The 21,831-nt window shown below is 38.3% G+C and overlaps 2 protein-coding genes across 2 annotated transcripts in view; both read right to left on the bottom strand.

The window, feature by feature from the left end:
• LOC132612222 (asparaginyl endopeptidase Rep2-like) overlaps nt 1-2,134 on the bottom strand; it is a 14,676-nt gene extending 12,542 nt beyond the window's left edge. The window contains exon 1 of the mRNA XM_060326539.1: nt 2,038-2,134. Within this exon, the coding sequence (XP_060182522.1) occupies nt 2,038-2,134 (97 nt within the window). The remainder of the gene's footprint in view (nt 1-2,037) is intronic.
• Nucleotides 1,975-21,831, bottom strand: LOC132609562 (protein JOKA2-like). Its single transcript, XM_060323609.1, has 4 exons — nt 21,590-21,831; nt 2,604-2,899; nt 2,373-2,523; nt 1,975-2,290 (listed from the first exon to the last, which is right to left on the bottom strand). Exons 2-4 carry the CDS (start codon nt 2,831-2,833, stop codon nt 2,252-2,254), a joined length of 420 nt encoding a protein of 139 aa, XP_060179592.1. The 5' UTR covers nt 2,834-2,899; nt 21,590-21,831; the 3' UTR covers nt 1,975-2,251.

Here is a 21,831-nt window from a genome sequence, read left to right as displayed (position 1 = left end):
TTCGTAAACCTCCCGTTTCGACTGCGGGGGTGTGATAAATAGTGTAAATATGTAGTAAAAGAATATTTTGTAAATCTTCTATTTTAGGTTAGTATAGTTTGTATCCTAATAGGACATTGTAACTATGGTATATTTACCAACTCAATCAATGAGAATAATCACGGAATTAATCTCTTTCAGTTCGCGTTTGTCTTTGATGTTGCGGTAAGTTTTTCTTCTCTTTTCAGATTTCTCTGCTTTAGTTCTTGGGTGGAAACTAGAGGGTTTTTCTGTAATTGTCGTTCTGTCAAGGAACAGAGAATCATATTTATATATATAGAGAGAGTAGATTTTGAGAAGAAAAAAGAGAAGACGACACTTTCAGCTCTCTTCAATTATCCTGCGAGAGACTATGTACCAAAACTTTTTATTATTTAACCAAGTTATTTACTTCTGCCCATTTTTCCTTTAATCATGTGCTCAATGTTCTGGTTGTGCTTTGGTTTTGGTTGCTTTCATCTTTGCTTCTATTGTCTGCTCTTTTTTATGAGTTCAGTTTGAATATATTTCTCTTCTTGCTTGGTTTCTCAATTTGAGTTCCATATTTATCTGTTATGTATTTTGTTTTGCTTAGTTCTGCTGAGATTTTGTATGTTCTTTCTGAAATTCAAATGCACTCTGTTATCGATAATGGAATTTAGGTTGGTATCTGCAATTGGGTATGTTGTTTTGGACATTTTCTATTTTCTTGCTGGATTTCACATGCATGTTAGTACTATATCAGGTTTGCCCTCTGCTGCACCGGGGGTGTTTGATAATATGCTAAATCTAACTTATTTTTATTTTTCTTTCTTTCTAGTCGTGCATCTACAGAAAATATGATATATCTTGTAAACCAACACTACCAAGCTAACATGTAATTCCCAATAGACCAGTAACCACTGTAATATGCCATTTCTTAACCATGTATGCAGCAAATTAGAGGCAAAAACTACCAAAAATACATCAGTAGGTTGTAATACAAATGAGCATGACATACCCTTAGGGGTTGGCCTGGTGGTAATTGGCTTGAGCATTGGGGTTTGCTCCCTTTCAAGGTCTCAAGTTCGAAACTAACTGGGTGCAAACAATTTCTGAGGGCCATCGGACTGGGGTAAAACCCTGAATTACCCGTGGTGCACTTGCGGGAAACTCCTTGCCGAGGGCCTGTGCACCCCCGGGATTAGTCGGGGCTCAAAGAGACCCGGACACCCGGTGCTTAATCAAAAAAAAATAAAAATACAAATGAGCATGACATTAGTAGGATAGAAGCAAAACCAAAACATAACATATACAATAGCTCTAGAGCTCAAAGTTTATATGTAAGGCCAGTTTAGACAACTGCTTGGGATTAGAGAAATAACGTAATCCATAGATAATTGAAAATGCTAACTTGCATGAGTTAGTAACACATATGATGTAAACAAATTCATTAAATTTGGTATTGCCAGCTGATGGTTTCTCCTCTTGGCTTTGGAAGATTATCGTGGGATACATTTGGCTCATGATGGTTGTCCAACTCAAATTAATTTGCAGAAAAGATATATCCACATGTGTAATAGATATATAAATAATTTCAGGTACTTTCAATTATATTCTTAGTGCTCTTTGTTTTCTGAGAAGTACTATCATTTTGTACAATTATCATTGCACTAGAAATATGTCGACAAGCTGTAGAGTACATCTTTATGTGGCAATGAACAATTGCAATAGATAGAATGTTGCATATATCGTTGTTTGTTATCTCCTTATGCGACATCTCTTATATTTAGTTACATGTTTCTCATCAGAATAATGCAAACAAGGATCTTGTGACTGTTTTATTCTTCAAATGTAAAAACTTGAGCAACAGAATAATGCCTTATGAGATCCAGTAATGTAAAAGTAAGATCAGGGGCTTACGGATGAAAAGCTACACGCTAAAACCATTTTTGCCTTGTCGGCTTACGGATGTGTAACAACAATGAGAATAATGCAAACAAGGATCTCGTGACTGTTTTATTCTTCAAATGTAAAAACTTGAGCAAACAGAGGTTTCACTAATCACAGTAAATAGGAACAATGGTTTTCCGACATTGCAGACAGCATCTAACAGCTCCTTGTCATCACCAATCATTTTCCCTAGAAGGCAATATGAATCAACCACTCAATGAAACTACCCTCAACTCCAAATTAATCGGGGTACATCATATTAATACACTATAAACCTGAGGTAAAATAGAAAGAGAAGATGCTATGAGATAGTTGGGGCACCGGCAGGCAACCTGGCATTCTAGGTGACACAAAAATAAAGGAGTTAACAGAGGTAAAATAGAAAGAAGATGTTATGAGAATTTTAGGGAAGTAACTCCTACCATATCCTGTAAATGTTGTTTAATCTGAAGATCATGTAAGCCCTTGAAGGACAAGGGATACTGGTTAGCTAAGGGACGATCCATTCTGATATAATCAGCATCATTTTCCATTTCAGCAACACATATGCTGCAGAGATCGTAGTTCTCCTTTCTGCATGACATAGGATGGTTATATCATTTAATGTCAGCTCAGATAAAAACAACAAATAAGTACAATTACAGGGTCCTTACACTTTAGATATGAACCTAGGGCCAGTTATCGGATGAACCCCACAACCATCACAGTAAACACCTTTATGGAAAATAGTCCCGGTCCCATCACTGTTATTATGGCTCCTTTTAAGCAGGACCCCAAAAGTGAAGTTCGGAGTTGGGACAAAGCCCTTTGTTGGACCAAAGAGAAAGACCCTGACTGCTAGATGTTGCATATCGAGCAGAACCTTGACAACTAGATGTTGCATATAGGGCAGAGCCTTAGTTATATATACACGGCGGGGCCTCACGACTGAACCTGCTTGCCTCTTATACTGTGTAGATAAATAAAGCATGTATCAAAATTCCAATTCAAGCTCTAGTTCAATAAAAGTAGAGATAATGGATCAGAACGTCCCTAAACTATCACTTTCTTATTAGTTACTATACAATCAAATAAGTAAAATTATGAAAAACAAAATTTAAAAAGAATTAGAAAGTTAAAAGGCAGATGAGAAAGGGTAAGAGAAAGACAATAGGCCACGTCACTTGTGAAAGTTTCGCTGGGAGCTCTCTGTCTGTAGAGAAATTGAAGAAGCCGAGCTCTTATTTGGTCCGCTTTCACAACAATTTCAGTCTACAATCTTGTGTCTTGGGGTTGAAAGGTGTGAATCAATAGCAGGAACAAGAAAGCACTAAACTTTGAGAGGTTCATGTGACTTGTGAGTCTGTTGAGAACAATTTCAATAGGGTAAGTGGGCCAAACAAAAAAATGTGCTATTTGGAGAATCTTCCAGTAGGGCAGGTGAAGATTTGAATGCACATTCATATCAAGATAATTGAGACTTCTAATGGTAGTGGTCAGTTAGTACATGCTGGACAGTCGGATCTGACAGTTACTAGTGGTGAAGACGCAACAGTTGAAGGATATAACGTGCCAGATCTGAAAGTTCTGGTGGGTGCAGAGGAAGAAGATGGAGCGGCTGAATATGGAAGTGATGTTCATCAGGAGCTGAACATCTTAAAATAAGATGTGACAGAATATAAGAGCAATAACAGGAGACGAGGAAGGCAGTTGCTGCTTAATGTACTCTTGGTAAAGCTGGACATGATCCTGGCTATGAAGATAGACAAAGGTGAAACAAATCAGTCAGGAAAATTACACACACAAATTCTACACGATAATCCGGAGTCATACGTTCTGTTAGTATAATACTACAAATCAGACGTTGGGTATATGAAGCTAATTGGCAATGAATTGTAACATTAAATCACATAATGGCTAATTAAGAGTTTGGTCAACTTTATTAATAAGACTCATTTGAATAGTATTAATGGAATGAATTTAGACAAGAATTCCTTTTTGAAATATCACATGAATTTTATGAACAATTTTTAGTTTCTCAATCTGAAATCAAATCATAAAACCAAAAAAAAAACTAATCTAACTTAAATTTGGTCTGATTTTTCTGTTTAATTTGAGTAAGGCACACCCCTAATGGAGGGGGGAAGGGGAGTTGTAAGGGGTGAGCTTGGGGTGGGCGTTGGGGGTGGAGGGCGCCAATTAACAAGAAATGCCGCTTTATGAAATTAAACTTGTTTTATCTCTTTTCATTTAAGAAGTAATTATCCTGATTTTTTAAAACTTATTTATGTTGTTAGAAATTTTACAACAATAAATATAGAGCGTTGATATGTCTCTATGAACTCCTTTGGATATCGATCGTATTTATGTAAAATTTAGTAATAACTCGTTGTACATGTAATTCAATTTGGATTTACACGTGTACCTTGATGTAGATTTATAGGTTTGAAAAAAAGAATTTGTCAGAGGTTGATACTAAGGTCATGTCAAGCAATCCGAACATCTAATCCAAAATTTTAAAGAAATGATATAGAGATCCATTTAAATGGAAAAAAGACATGATGTGGCCACCACCAAAAAGAAAAAAAAAGCTCAAAAGGGCTCTATTTTAAGATAATGGCCGAAACATCCCTCAAGCCCAAACTAAAGACAAGCGGTAGCAAATATTCTCATCGCCAAAGTGGAGAGGAAAAAAAAAGGGAGAAATAGAGTCGGCGAAGAAAACTCATCTCCGATGAAGTTCGCCGGCGCAATTCCAATCTATCCAGGCTTCGTACGGTCAAATCGAAGCAAATTGGAGCTAGAACAAGAGCAATATGGTGAATAAGTTTCTACAGTTAGCTTTACCGATTGGAAGCAATAAGGATCATCCGATAACTTGTTCGATGGTTGAGGCGGCACGGCAGTGAAGGAGCTTAAATTGCCACCTTATTTGTACTTTGAATCTTTTTTTAATGTCTAACTTCTCACCTTCATTTTCACTATTAATTGTTGTGCCTCTATGAATTTTCGGCCGCTCTCTGGTTCTTGCACTTATTTTTCCCCCTTTTTACTTCTTGTTTTGCTTGATTCTTTCCACTTATTTTTCTCCTCTTTATTTCTCTGTTTTGCTCAATTATTTCCCTTGTGATTAATTGAAGTTCGCTCTACGCTCGTTTGGATTTATTTGGGCTAGTTGGTTTTCTTCTTACCTGAAAAAAATTGTTGTCGAAATGGAACTTGTTGCTGTTGAAAACATATCTAATATGTGTATAATAATTGTATAATATGTGTATAATTAGTGAGTATGCGTTGATTATGTATTTATTATATAAAAATTATACAACAATGATATATTTTCTGTACATATGCTGTAGGGATGCATATTCTATACAACAATGATACAGTTTCTATACATATGATACGTTTTCTGTACATATACAGTAGGGATACATATACAACAATGATACAGTTTCTATACTGGAATTAGTTGAAAATGGCTAGAAAATGAAATTATTTTGAAAAGGCTAAGATTCTTGGGCCATCGGCTATCAATAATTTCACCCTGGTGGCCATTTTTGTCCTTTACCCTTTATAAATTCGTGAATGTCCTTGTATGTCCAATGTGGACTTGTTATGGAAGTCGGATTGAATTTGTTACTTGTTTTTCCTAATGAAATTTAGATAACTTAGCAATTATATAAAAAATCTTCTCATTAAATATGCAAGTGACCTTAATGACTTCTTGCAGTAATAGTAACAACCAAACTTTTTCAATATTATCATTATCACAGACTAGAATACAATTTCCCAAAATGTATACCAATGGTATATCAGCTGACCTAAATTACATTCAGAATCTAAGCTCCTGAATAAAAGTATAGTGATTTCTATTCCTTTTCTGAACCAAACTTCAAATATGCATTAGCCAACATCTGTCCAAGCTGGACCTGTGCTTGTGTACTGAGATGCACATAATCTGGACCTACTTTGAGCCCATTAGCATCAACTGTTTTCATATTTCGAAGGTGAATTCCCAATTGGGCCTGTCTTATTATCTTCTTATAAGGCCCAAGTGTTGTTGCCAATGCCACCTGTATGGATCGACAAACAAAGCCCAAAGCATAAGATAAGATCGATTAAGCACCTCGTGGCGAGCTAAGGCCTCATTTGTTTTCATTAAGATTAAGATGTCTGAATCTTAATGCACATCTGAATGATTAAGATGTTATCTCTAGGTCTGAACACTGAATGATTAAGATGTTATCTCTAGGTCTGAACACTGAATGATTAAGACTATTGTTTTTCAACGTCTGAATGTGCATAACGTATTTATTTAAACATAATAAATATACAATTCAAATAAAAAAGTAACTAAATATTAGAAAATAAATACAGATTTAATAGAATAAAATATTATTTGATTAAAAAAAATGAAACATATATGTTCACTAGTAATGATGGAGACATTTTATAGTCGTGGTAGGTGGTGAGTGGGGGTGGGTAGGTGAGTAGTTTGGGGTGGAGGGGTGGGTGGGTGGTGGGTGGTTGGGGTGAGGGGTGGGAGGTAGTGGGGTTGGGTTGGTGGTAGGAGATGGGGTGGTAGGGAGTGGGGTTGGGTGGTGTGGGGTGAGATTCCGGTGGGTGGTGGGATGGGGTTGGAGTGGAGGGGAGGTGTGGTTAAGGTAGAGGGGTTGGGTGGGGTTGGAGTGGAGGGTGGGTAGTGGGGGTGGGGGTGGGGTTGAGGTTGAGGTGGAGGGGTGGGATTGGGGGTTGGGGTGTGACCTTGGCATTGCTAGAGTCGTCGTACTACTGGCCACGCATGAGGGATGACATTGAGGTCTATGTACGCACATGTCTTGTGTGCCAACAAGACAAGACGGAGAACAAGGCACCTGGGGGCCTACTTGAGCCACTGCCCGTAGCAGAAAGACCATGGGACAACGTCACCATGGATTTTATCACGTGTCTGCCCAATTCATAGGGTTTTGGCACGATTATGGTGGTGGTTGATCGATTCTCAAAGTATGCAACTTTCAGCCCCACCACGGCTAGTTGCAAAGCCAAGGAAGCCGCAAGGTTGTTCTTAAGGGACGTCGTCAAGCATTGGGGCGTGCCGAGGCACATCATAAGTGACCGAGATCCACAATTCATGGGGGCATTTTGGAAGGAGCTGTTCAGTTTGTTGGGGTCCGAGTTACATTTCTCGACCAGTTTTCACCCTCAAACCGATGGCCAAACTGAGAGGGTCAACGCGCTATTGGAGTGCTATTTGCGGCACTTTGTTAGTGCCAATCAATAGGATTGGGCCAAATTGCTTGACACTGCCCAGTTTTCACACAACTTGCAATGCAGCAAGGCGACGGGGAGGAGTCCATTCGAGTTAGCCACTGGGTAGCAGCCCAACACATCGCAATCGCTGCCTGCTTGGGCAGAATTGCGAAACCCAGGGGCATATCACATGGCCAAGGCTTGGGAAGAACAAGTTGATATGGCCAGGTCATATCTTGACAAGGCTGCTCGAAAAATGAAGAAGTTCACTGATCGCAAACGTCGTCCGACAAATTACAGAATTGGCGACAAAGTCATGGTCAAGCTCAACCCGAGGAAGTTCAAGTCACTAAGGAGCTTGAATCAAAGTTTGATTCGGCGTTATGAGGGTCCCTTTTAAATCGTTGCCAAGGTGGGCAAGATTTCTTATCGGTTGGACATGCCACACCATTTGAAGATTTACCCCGTCTTCCATGCTAGTCAATTAAAGCCATATTTTGAAGACAATGAAGACGAGGGTCGGGCTCAAGCCAGCTGTGCTAGGATTTTTGAAACACCTGCTGCCAAGGACAAAGAGATCGAGGCAATTATTGATCATTAATTGGTCCGAGGCAAAGGTTGGGGCAATTCGCGTGCCTAATTCCTTGTCCATTGGAAGGGACAACCACCCGAGGAGGCAACATGGGAAACATACGAGGACTTGTGGCAATTCAAAGACAAGGTTCACAAGTTTTTGCAGTTATGTGGTGCCGCGGTCGTCGCCAAAACAGTTGAGGGAGAGTGTGCCGCCCCGCCACTGCTCGCACAAAACAGCCCGCGCTTAGCACGATGGGAAATTTCAATTCAGCCAAGCACTTGCCAAAAACCGTGTGCCAATGAGTCAACAGGTGTGGGAGGTTGCTTGACCAGCCATGGGAAACATTTAATGCCTTGGCAGCACAGCCATGGTCAAAACTGTGCCCACTGCCCAGTAGAGACAAGCACAAGGGCTGCCAACGAAAAGCAACCTGCAGTTTTGCCACTTTGGGATAGTTGATTGTTTTCCCCCAATGTTTCCCTTTTTGTTTAGACAACTTTAGATGACGTTTTCCCCTTTGTAAAATCATCCCTTAGGGACATATTTTCAGCTATAAAACGTGTAAGCCATGAGGGCAGCTGATCATCCTTGCATACTTGTAAAAATACATTCACAAAATATATCAAAAAGGGCACTTGCCTCCCAAATCTGTGTTCCTCTTATTTTTCAGCTTCTTGTGTGTGTTTTGCCTTAGTTTTATTCACTGCTTTGCGCCAGTGACCGAGAGTTGGGCTGAAGCATTGAGTGGTGATTGAGACCATCAAGGCTGCCCCACGACGCCTTAGATTTTAGGCCCGTGACATTATGCTACGTCATTTCAGGATTCACAAAAGAGAAATACAAGATTGAAAAACGAATTTGGAATTTGTCCGGCAAGAGATTGATCTTAATCGGGAGAAATAAGAGATTTAATTTGGCAAAAACTTAATAACGTGATACAAATTATTCCTTTTTGATCAAAAGTATTATTCCCTAAGTCCCAATTTACGTGACACGACGTTTTTTAATTAGTTAGTCTCAAAAGTAGTGATACCATTCTACTTTTAGTATAATTTAACTTTAAACTTTTCATTTTACCCTTATTGAAATAAGTTTTAGCTACACAAATATCGATAACTTGTTTTAGTTTACAAGTTTTAAACAATTTCTTTATTCTTAAACTCCGAACCCAATCAAACGCCTTCTCAAAAATTGAGACAAGGGAGTACGTTTTTACCTTGAGTTGGACTCAGGCTTAGCACGGACTTGTTGCGACTAGTATCTTATATATATGGTTATCCGAAAAGCAACTTTCACGGTCAAAAGCGGGTATAGTGCATAAGTTATAGGCTCATTTGAACTCTGTGATTTTAGCTCATACACTGGTTGAGTTACTGTACTTTCACTATTAGTTATATTACTTGAATTGTGTGAAGAACTAAATACAAACGGGTTAAAGGTTTGGAAAACATCCTCCCCAGGTCACTTTTATATGGATCCAGTTAACTTACAAAGTCACTACTTGTATACAATATTTTTTTACAAGTGTACAACAACAACAACAACAACCATATACCCATTGTAGTCCCACAAGTGAGTAGTTATATGAAAGCAAAATTTTAATTCCACTCCTTTAATATTTTAACCTCCATTTTGATGAAATTATTTACTTCAAATCAAATGTGGAGCCAGAATTTGACATTTATAACTTATGTATCCTAATTTTCTGAAGTTATTTAGTTCTAAATAAATAATCTATACATAGTTAATGAACTTTTAAGACAAATACATAATTTAACTTGTGCAGCGGATGGAGTTGCTCCTCTCTTAATTAGGGATTAGGGGTTCGAACATGGATATGGAAAAAATCTTTGGAGGAAGCGCTCCCCCCGAATAGGCGCGATACAGTGCGAATTATCTGGATTAATTGGGCTCAAATGCGGATATCGAGCACCAACCAGAAAACCAAAGAACATGAAAAATGAGGTAGGAGGTTCGATAGCTTTTCAAAAGTAGACCTTAAAAACAAAAAACAAAAAATTGACTTAAATAAATAAGATTAGGACCTAAAAGTAATTAATTAAAAAGTTTTAAAAAAAATTGGAAATTATTGTGAGGACTACAAAAGTCCCCAGGTTCGATAACTTTTGAAAAGTAGACCTTAAAAACAAAAAACAAAAAAATTGACTTAAATAAATAAAATTAGGACCTAAAAGTAATTAATTAAAATTTTTTAAAAAAATTGGGAAATTATTGTGAGGACTACAAAAGTCCCCACATTTGCTCTTATATATAATAGTAATATATATCTTTCTCAAATTATTTATCGTAATTTTTAAAAATAGTTATTTTAAATTATTTTTCATTTTACAATTTCAAGGTAAATTAATTACTTTTTCATTTTAGCCTTAGTAGTAATTGTTGTTGAAGACTACAAACACCTCAATAGAAAAAATATTTATGGAAGAAAGATAACATCTTAAAACATACATGCAGGTAAAATAATCAAAAACCCGTCCTAATTAATATTTTCTTAAAGAGTAAAAGAGAAACACGACAATTAATTTGATATAGAGGGAGTATATATATAGGTGAAAGATATAATGGAATCATCTCTTCAATAAATAATAATCCCTCCATTTTATTTTAACAAGTTTTTGAGCATGCGCCACAGGCCTCTACATGTAATGACTCAACCTAGAGTCCGGAACGAAATGACCCGAAAAAAAAACACTGTGAACCAAAATATTAAAAAAAAAAAAATAGTACCAAAGTACCTTTAACGTAGTATTTTACTGCATTATTTTGGATGTCTTTTTTTTTTTTAATTGTCACACTTTTTTCGTACTTTAGCCATTGATTAATCATGCTTCGAATTTCCGGAACTTTAATATTTTATATAGAACCCTACTTATTTTTGTGTGATTAATAAGGTAGGCTCAATACATCAAGGATAAGCAAAACTTCGGGTCGTCGCTTTAGTGGCTGAAAAGTGCTCGAAGTCCATTTTTGTTTGAAGACTTGTTATCATTAGCTTAAAGTTTTTTATTTTTAGAGTTTAGATTTAAGTGTGTTATTTTTTAATGCGTAACTTTATTTCGAATATGTTGCGATATTTTTAAAATAAGATTTATTATTACGACATAAATACACAAAAAATATACTTAATATTTACCAAAACATGCACCCGCATAGGTTTGATCCCTGGTGGTTGGATAAAAAGAAGTAAAAAAGAGATGGCTAAACCACCAAGCCAAGTTGGTGAAAGCTACAACGTAGACACTTTTTATTTTATATAATGTTCACTAATGTTATCTAACTTGTTTTCATAAATTGAATTTCGAGCCTTGAAATTGACATTCAAAACATCACTACCGTGGAATTACCATCTTCAAATATATTTTTTTCATTAGATTTTTACTAAAGATGAATAAAATTTGTGCGCCAATTTGGGGCAAAATTTAAATTGCATGGGAAAAACGAGTTTTTTTTCTAAAAATTGGGCCAGTCAAGCGCAGCTAGATTTCGGAAAAATACGCAAAATAAAAAAAAATCGCGCAAATCGGACGTCCGAGCGCAGAGTTATGACCGTTTAAAGTTTCACCAATTTACAACTACTTTTTCTCCCTATACTCATTATTTGATAATTTTATCTTGTTTTTATAACTATTTAAGTTCATGCCACATCAAACATCACTAATAATCGAGCACGTGCATGGTGCATGTTTTAGTAAATATTAAGTATTTTTTTTGTGTATGCATTTCTTAATAATAAATCTTATTTTAAAAAAATCGCAATATATTCGAAATAATGTTACATATTAAAAAATAACACGCTAAAATCTAAACTCTAAAAATAAAAAACATTAAGCTAATGACAACAAGTCTTCAAACAAAAATAGACTTCAAGCACTTTTCAACCACTAAAACGACGACCCGAAGTTTTGCTTATACTTGATGTATTGAGCCTACCTTATTAATCACACAAAAATAAGTAGGATTCTATATAAAATATTGAAGTTCCTGAAACTCGAAGCATGATTAATCAATGGCCAAAGTAAGGAAAAAGTGTGACAATTAAAAAAAAAAAAAAAGACATCCAGAATAATGCAGTAAAATACCGCGTTATTGGACTTAACTGAGCAATATTTTTTCTTTTTTGGGTCATTTCGTTCCGGACTCCAGGTTGAGTCATTACATGTAGAGGCCTGTGGCGCATGCTCAAAAACTTGTTAAAATAAAATGGAGGCATTATTATTTATTGAAGAGATGATTCCATTTTATCTTTCACCTATATATGTACTCCCTCTATATCAAATTAATTGTCGTGTTTCTCTTTTACTCCTTAAGAAAATATTAATTAGGACGGGTTTTTGATTATTTTACCCGCATGTATGTTTTAAGATGTGATCTTTCTTCCATAAATATTTTTTCTATTAAGGTGTTTGTAGTCTTCAACAACAATTACTACTAAGGATAAAATGAAAAAATAATTAATTTATCTTGAAATTGTAAAATGACAAAATTCAATTAGATAAAAACGTATTTAAAAAATATAGGGAGAAAAGCTAGTTGTAAAGTGGTCAAACTTTAGATGGTCATAACTTTGCACTCGGATGTCCGTTTTACGCGATTTTTTTTATTTTGCGTATTTTACGTACAAACAGAGCCACAAGGTGGTTTAACCGAGCCGATTTTGAAAAAAAAACACCTGTTATCCCATTCAATTTTAATTTTCCCCCAAATTGGCATGAAATTTTCAGTTTTCTTTACTTATAATATGATGATACGCAATAGATTTCAATGTAAAAATCCCGGGGTAGTGTAGCTGTGAATGTCAATTACACTTCTCGACATATAAAGTTGACTAAAATAACCTTACAAAAATAGAACACTTAAACCTAAAGTTTTCAGACAAAACTTACTTCGGGCACCTTTTCAACCTCTAAAGCGACGATCCGAACGTGTATGTATCCTTGATGTATTGAGCCTACATTATTGTACGCAGAAAAAAATCAGGTTCTATATAAAATATTGATATTTCAGAGTCTTGACACACGACTAATCGTTGATCAAAGTATGAAAAAAAACATTAAGTTTGCAAAAAAAAAAAAAAAAAGTTAACCAATTTTTTTAATGGTTGCTATAACGCAATATTTTACTGTGTTATACCAAAAAAAAAATCTTTAATACATTATTTTACTGCGTTAAAGGACCTAACCGCGCAGTTACGGTTAAGTCCTTTAACGCAGTAAAAGGTAGTTTTGTATGAGGTTTTTTTTTTGGGGGGGGGGGGGGGGGGTATTTTGGTCGGTTGTCTTTTTTATGGGGTTATTTTGGTTCCGGACTCCTCAACCAGTCAGTTTGAGTTCTAAGACACCTTTCTCCTATTTGAGACATTCTGTAGGTTCGTTTGGTGATTTATCAATTGCAAGTATAGGCGTCTCGGGAGAGTTTTGGAGCACTTGAATATAAATTAGTGGCTTAAAGTTAATAGAGTTGATCAAAGTCAATATTTTGATTAAATGAGTTTGGATTCGTGATTTCAAGTTTTCAATAGGTTCGTATGATGATTTGGACATTCTGAAATTTTTTGTTAGTATTTGAAGTGGGTGGCGGGTTCAGAACACTTATCAAATAAATTGCATTCCGAACTGACCCCTCATTTTGTGCATTGGTGGTTGAAAAGTAATTTGATTGCATGATTAGGCCTTTATTGTTATTTGTGGCTTAAAGAAACGAATTTCGTCAAATTCCGAGTTTTTTTGATATGTTTAGAATCTTTGTTATATCCCGTATTTTTGTGCGTTGGATTATTCGTAAGCTAATCGACATAAGTTCAAGGACAAGATTATTTTTGAGGTATGAGACAAGAACGTTTTAATCTCAATTTTAATAAGTGCACGATCTGCTAGTTAATTACTATTCGTATGGAAACATTAGTGAAGATTAGGGATTAATTAATAGCCATGATCAGATTATTAAGTGGGGATTAATGATTAATTAAGTTGATTAGTGTACAGTGCGCCCCACTACAACATGGCCGAATTTGATTGGTCCATGCCATAGCGGGACATGTGTCAACATGGCTGATTGCATATATATTTCATGTGATGACTCCTCAAAATACATATTCATCATCATAATTCATCTTCACAAACTCCATTTTGAGAGAGAAAGCTACAACCAACCATGGCAGCTCACAGCCAGCCTTGGCTTTGAATTTTTTTTTTTAAAACTCTCTAGGAGGTGTTCTAAGCATTTAAAGTGACCAGCACCCATAATTTACCTTTGAGAATTATTCTTCACCTTAAGAATTCATTGGAAGCAAGTTAGTTCTTCTTCAAGGATTTTAAAGAGAGAAGTTGCTCCTGGACATCTAAGGTAAGAAGTCTTCCTTACTTCATGTGTGTGATCTTGTGTAGATGTTAGAAGTATTAGTTCCATGAAAACATATGAACATTAGCTTAAACTTGTAGACTAGTGTTGGATATTGTTTTATTGGATTGTGGAAGTTGTTCTTACGTTTTGAGGGGTTGGACGGGTGGTGATGGATTGCTCGGTTACTCTTGAATTTTGCTATATTGTTGTTATTGTTGTTATGGATTATGTGTTGCAAGTAAAGGAATCTTGATATTTAAAGTTGTAGTTGTTTATATGAAATTGTTGGGACGTGAATTGGATTAGATATTCATGAGGTTGTGGGCTGTTTTGATGAGATCTTTGGGGGAAATCCTTACGTGATTATGTTACTATTTGAGGTTGTTGTAGTTATTATTGTATTGTATTTAGGGGCTGTTCTTGTTGAGTTGAAGGACTAAGTGTGATTATGATTATGTATTGTGTTGTTGTAGTAGTGGGCTGTTTGGAGCATGTTATTGTAAAGAGCATTTTTGGTGATGTGTTGTGGCTATAGAACATTAGGAATAACTTGAGTATGTCGTGGTCGTTATGTTGATTATTGTTGAATGTACAACGTGTGGACTGATTTGAAGTGTTGTGCATGCGGTGTGGGCTGTTTTGGGGTGTTCTTGGATCCTGTTTGACTAGTTCTTGATGTGGTAACTTGGACGTGTCGTTATTGATGTTATTTTGGTCGTTTCTATAGTTGGTTTGGATGTGGGGGAAGTGAACAATATAAGGGAAATGCCACCCAATTTTCTAGAAATCAGCTACTAACTTCGAAATACGTTTTAAGCTTTTCCGTAGCTTAACTATAGTTCTTAACGTCTTAATATAGGTTGAGGTACTTCGGGCAGCATATACATATCGAATCACGATTAAGCGTCAAAGGTTGTAAAGCTAACCCTTTTTTTTTTTTGGCATGATCTATGTGAGACAAACAGATGACGAATGTATAACACCAAAGAAGCTCCTATTCTTAGAGACACTAGGATGGCTAATGTTCTTGATTTCCAGAACCTATTTCATTATGTCTTGATACGTGTCTATGATTCTTGAAGTTCTATTTGATATAATCCATAGTGACATTCGAGGGGTACTTGACATGACTGTTGTCTTTGATATTCAAGTGTTAGTTCATTCTACTTATTCTATTGAGTCTCAGATGATGATTTAGTTTGCATATGGTTGCTCACTACTCTGCTCGTGCATGCCGTTAATATATCTTTCACCGAGTCCCGCGCCGGGTATGTTTTCGTGCACAGTTTCACTGCATTGTTCACCGAGTCCCTCACTAGAGGGTCGGGTACGTATGTATATATATATATGATATGATTATGGCACCGAGTCCCATGATGGGTCGGTATGGTATGTGATGATTTTATTCACCGAGTCCCATAATGGGCCGGATATGGTATATGATATAGGTATGCATGATTCTCATCTCGTAAGGCACAAGTGCATTGGTATCTTGATTATCATACTTGCCTCTTGTAATCTTCTATTCAGTTATGATTTTCTTTATTGTATTTCATGTTTTATATACTCAGTACATATCTCGTACTGACCCCCTTTCTTCGGGGGGCTGCGTTTCATGCCCACAGGTACAGATACTCGGTTTGGTGATCCTCCAGGTTAGGATTTCTGCTCAGCTGTTTTGGAGAGCTCCATTGTTCCGGAGCCTAGATTATTTTGGTACAGATCTTTTGATATAGACTTCTGCATATCCAGGGGTACAGCGGGGCCCTGTCACGTCATATTTCACTTTTATACTCTTAGAGGTCTGTAGACATATGTGGGTTGTATATAGGCTTTGGTCAGCTGTGTCGATATGGTTTGTTTTGGATCTTTCCGTATATACTGGCAGCCTTGTCGGCTTGCGTATTGTGTTATGCTTTGGTCAGCTGTGACTCCTCAGGAGACAGGTTTACTATGATATATGGCGTTATGAATCTTTAGTTGCTTTTACAAGTTTTCATTCCGTCCTTAGTTCAGTTTGACTATATATAACAGGTTCGTATAAGAGTGTCCAGCTCGGGCACTAGTCATGGACCATGGGGTTGGGTCGTGACAAAAGCGGTATCAGAGCAGTTCATCCTCGGAGTGTCTACAGACCGTGTCTAGTAGAGTCTTGTTTATCGGTGTGTTGTGCACCACATCTATAAACAGGAAGCTACAGGACATTTAGGATGTTACCTTTTCTTCTTACTCTAGATCGTGCGATAGAGCGATATTATCAGGATAATCCCTCCCTAACAAATTATTGTGTTTACAGCTATGCCTCCAAAGAAAGCGACAGCTGCCCAGAAGGGCAAATCAGTAGCAGGAGATACTAGTCAGACCAGGAGAGTTACCAGGGCCCGTGCCCAGTCTATGCCCGAGATTGTACTCCAGTCGGCGAGCTCTGCTACACCGCCACCTCCAGAGGAACTTAGAGCAGCAGCAGATCCAGTTCAGGGGGCAGCCCCACCGCCAGCTCCCGAGGCCCCAGTACCTGAGCCTCCAGCTCCTCAGCCAGGGGCGGAGGATAGGGCCATGAGAGATGCAGTTCAGCTGCTGACCAGATTAGTGGCAGGGCAGGCTCGCAGGCATGGACTAGGAGTTGACCATGCAGATAGATCTGATAGTTTGAGGGCTCGTGACTTTAAGTTGTAATCCTCCAGAGTTTTTCGGGTCAAAGCCCGAGGATGATCCGCAGGAGTTTATTCGGCAGATGCAGCGTACATTGAGGATAATCAAGGCTTCTGAGACTGAGTCTTTTGAGTTGGCTTCGTATCGGTTGCGGGATGTAGCTGTTAATCGGTATGAGTCTTGAGAGTTATCCAGGGGCGAGGGTGCTCCTCCAGCAGTATGGGATGAGATTGTGGAGGCCTTTCTTGGCCACTTCCTGCCTCCAGAGATGAGGCGAGCTAGAGTTGATAGATTCTTACATTTGAGGCAGAGTGGCAGAAGCGTTCGAGAGTATAGTCTTGAGTTTGATTCGTTGGCTAGATATGCGCCTACTATTGTAGCTGATATGGCTGATAGAGTGCATCGTTATGTGATGGGACTGGATCGTTATTTGACTGATGGCTGTATGGCAGTGGCTCTTCAGCCAGGTATGGATATTTCTCGGGTACAGGCATATGCACAGGGGGTAGAGGATCGACACAGAGGACGTCAGCCAGATAGAGACTACGACAGAGGCCAGCATAAGAGGGCTAGATCGGCTGGTTACCCTAGTGAGTTTCGAGGCAGGCAGCCTCAGCAGTATATTAGATATTCTTCCCAGCCAGCACGGAGTGCACCCCCACAGTTCACAGGTAGGAGATTTGACAGCACAGGGTATTCAGGAGCCGGTCAGAGCTCCAAGGCTTCAGGTTCACAGATGAACAGGGGTTCGAGTCAGTCAAGGCCACCTTTGCCTCGGTGTTCTCGGTGTGGTAGGCTCCATTCTGGGGAATGTTGTTGGGTTACAGGTGCTTGTTTTTCTTGCGGCCGTTAAGGCCATATAATGAAGGAGTGTCCCTATAGAGATGGTGTACGTGGTATGGCTCATCCTACTGGGTCGGTTGCTGGTTCATCTTCTTCTGTAGCTATGCGCCCTATGGGACAGGGTATTCAGACATCAGCAGGCCGTGGTATGGGTCGTGGCGGAGCTTCCAGTTCTAGCAGTCCTTCGAACCGCATATATGCCTTGGCTAGTAGGCAGGATCAGGAGACGTCACCGAATGTGGTTACAGGTATATTATCGATTTTCTCTCGGGACGTATATACATTGATAGATCCAGGCTCCACCTTATCATATATATCTCCCTTTGTTGCTAATAGAATCGGAATAGAACCTGAGTTGATAGAACCATTTAAGGTAGCTACACCGGTAGGAGATTTGTCATAGCAAAGCAAGTATTTAGAAATTGTTCGGTGGTTATATATAGTCGTCATACCATGGTAGATCTGATAGAATTAGACATGACTGAGTTTGATGTTATTATGGGCATGGATTGGTTGGCTTCTTGTTATGCTAACGTTGATTGTAGAGGAAAGATAGTTCGATTTCAGTTCCCAGGAGAGCCGATTATAGAGTGGATAGGGAATACAGCATCGCCGAGGGGTAAGTTTATTTCATACCTCAAGGCAAGGAAGATGGTTAGAAAAGGTTATATTTATCATCTGGTTCGGGTGCATGATATGAAAGCGGAGGTACCGACTCTTCAGTCAGTCTCGATAGTTAATGAATTTCCAGATGTATTCCCAGATGAACTTCCAGGTCTTCCTCATGAACGGGAGATAGAGTATACTATAGACGTATTGCCAAATACTCAACCCATATCTATTCCTCCTTATAGAATGGCACCTGCAGAGCTGAAGGAGTTAAAGGAGCAACTGAGGGACTTGTTAGAAAAGGGCTTCATCAGGCCTAGCACATCACCTTGGGGAGCACCGGTACTATTTGTGAGAAAGAAAGATGGGTCGCTGCGGATGTGTATTGATTATAGGCAGCTGAATAAAGTAACAATAAAGAATAGATATCCCCTCCCCAGGATTGATGATCTATTTGACCAGTTATAGGGTGCTATGTGTTTTTCGAAGATAGACTTATGGTCAGGCTATCATCAGGTGCGGGTAAAGGAGGCAGATATTCTGAAGACTGCATTCAGGACCCGATACGGGCATTATGAGTTTAGAGTGATGTCTTTTGGGCTGACCAATGCTCCAGCAGTATTTATGGATTTGATGAACCGAGTATTCAAACCATTCCTGGATATGTTCATTATTGTATTTATCGATGATATTCTGGTCTATTCACGTTCAGAAGAGGAGCATGCAGACCATTTGAGGATGGTACTTAGAGTACTCCAGCACCAGAAGTTGTATGCTAAGTTTTCTAAATGTGAATTCTGGTTGACTTCAGTAGCATTCTTGGGGCATATTATTGGAGCTGATGGTATTCGGGTAGATACATAGAAAATTGAGGCTGTAAAGACTTGGCCTAGACCTACGACACCTATTGAGGTACGCAGTTTTCTGGGGCTAGCAGGATATTACAAGAGATTTGTAGAAAAGTTTTCCTTAATTTCAGTGCCTTTAACGAGGCTAACTCAAAAGGCAGCGAAGTTTCAGTGGACTGATGCTTGTGAGCAAAACTTCCAGTTGCTGAAAGACAAGTTGACTACGGCTCCAGTTCTAACTCTTCCACAGGGACCAGATGGCTATGTCATTTATTGTGATGCTTCAGGTGTAGGACTAGGTTGTGTATTGATGCAGCATGGCAAGGTTATAGCCTATGCTTCCCGACAGCTCAGAAAGCACGAAATGAATTATCCTACTCATGATCTGGAGTTAGCAGCGGTAATTCATGCCTTGAAGATATGGAGACATTATTTATATGGTGTTCATGTTGATATTTATACGGATCACAAGAGTCTCCAATATATCTTTAAGCAGAAGGAGTTGAACTTACGACAGAGACGGTGGCTAGAGTTACTAAAGGATTATGATGTTGATATTTTATACCATCCAGGGAAAGCAAATGTTGTAGCAGATGCTCTTAGTCGTAAATCTATGGGTAGCTTAACAGAGGTACAACCAGAGAGGAAGGAGATGGTCCGTGAGATTCACCGGTTAGCTAACCTTGGAGTCTGTTTGGCTGATTCTGGAGATGGTGGAGTTTCTGTTCGAGAAGTTGTTGAATCCTCTATCATAGAAGAGGTAAAGAGACGCCAGTACGAGGATCCTGTTCTGGCACAGTATAGAGATACAACTCTTCAAAAGGAGAAGACCCCATTTGAGGTTACACCTGACGGAGTGCTACGGTATGGAGGTAGATTATGTGTACCTGAGGTTGCAGGGCTACGGCAATAGGTTATGAAAGAGGCACACTATGCCTATTATTCTGTTCATCCAGGGTCAACGAAGATGTATCGTGACCTCAGATGTTTATATTGGTGGGATGGCATGAAAAAGGACATAGCGGAGTTTGTTGCTCAGTGCCCGAATTGTCAACAGGTCAAGGTCGAGCATCAGAAGCCTGGTGGGTTATTACAGGAGATAGAGATCCCAACTTGGAAGTGGGAAGTAATTAATATGGACTTCATTACGGGTTTACCTCGCACTCCACGAAAGTATGACTCTATGTGGGTCATTGTGGATAGGCTGACAAAATCAACCCATTTTCTTCCAGTCAGAACTACTTATTCAGCTGAGGACTATGCGAGGTTATACATTAAGGAGATAGTGAGACTTCATGGGGTTCCCACATCTATTATCTCAGACAGAGGAGCTCAGTTTACAACTAACTTCTGGAGATCATTCCAGAAGGGATTGGGGACACAGGTGAGTCTTAGCACAGCATTTCACCCTCAGACTGACGGACAGGCCGAGCGTACCATTCAGACGCTAGAAGATATGTTGCGAGCCTGTATTATTGACTTCAGAGGTAGCTGGGACGATCATTTTCCACTTATTGAGTTTGCCTATAATAGTAGCTACCATTCTAGTCAGGAAAATTAGGAGGAGATGAACCTATCCATGGTAGCTCAGTTGCAGAAAGTTTTAAGAGTGAAAATGAAGTAAAGGAGGCGGGAAAATTTAAGAGCTAGGACAAAGGACAAGGGGGTATTATATGATGCAAAGTGGTGTAAGGCGGCTGAATATGATTTTTGATAACATCTATAGATTCAGGGAACCAGATATGCAATTGAAAGATGTGAGGGTATAGAGAAGGTTGTTAATGATAAAACAAGGGTTAGAGTGAAATGCAAGGCAAGCAGCATCTGTCCATGGATATTGTAGGCTGCCACGGATCCAAGAATGACAATTTCATTATAAGGACCTAAAGCTCTATTTTCACCGTTTTGTTGGGCTAAATTGATTGTGAATATGCGAGCAGAGAAATTGTCTATTAATGAATTTTTCTTATATGTATATATTTACTAGAACTTGACAGAATATTAGCTTTCAGTTCATCATTTATGTGTGTGCTTGGATATAGTTTTTTACTTTTGGATTTCTATATTTATAGTTCTCAGTCATAGATTAATTATTCCTATGTTTTTGAGTTATACAACTTGTCCTAAATATGTGTCCCTGAGTGTACTTACAGATTTTTCTAAAAAAAAAAAAGGAGAAAAACGTTTATCAATTTTTCTTGCTTATATACCAGTGACAATAGACACTAATTTTCATCCAAAAAAAAAAATATAGGTCTTAAAAGAACCTCAAATGAGATCAAGAAATTGTCTTCCAGAGGCAATTTTTTCAAAATGTGGGCTTAGATGCTAACTGAAGTCACTAGACAAAACTTGTACATAAGAAAAATGCAGACGGAAGTCACGAAACAAAACTTGTACAAGGCTACTTAATGAAATCTTCTATCCCTCTCCTACTCACATGTGTAATGAAATACTTAATTATCATATAAAGAAACACAAGAAAAATGAATTATGTTAATGAAATCTAGCTCAAACTTACACTTGCCCATAAGTACTTAAGATTTGGCCCATCCGGGTCATATCCTAGGAACAAATAAAGCTTCCGTTCCCGGATCCTTTTGTCTCCAAACTCCCTGACAGTGGGTGTAAAAACCTGTTGCGGGGATAATTTGATGACATGAGCGGTAGCATCTTTGCAGGGGTTGCTAACTCTTACATCGCCAAAATAACATTCAGTGATGATAATTAACACATAAGAATATATTAGAGGCTTCAGATAAA

The sequence above is a fragment of the Lycium barbarum genome, chromosome 9 (genome assembly GCF_019175385.1).
Source record: "Lycium barbarum isolate Lr01 chromosome 9, ASM1917538v2, whole genome shotgun sequence".
Taxonomy (NCBI): domain Eukaryota; kingdom Viridiplantae; phylum Streptophyta; class Magnoliopsida; order Solanales; family Solanaceae; genus Lycium; species Lycium barbarum.
Note: the sequence above shows the minus strand (reverse complement) of the source record. Positions and strands in the feature narration are given on the sequence as shown.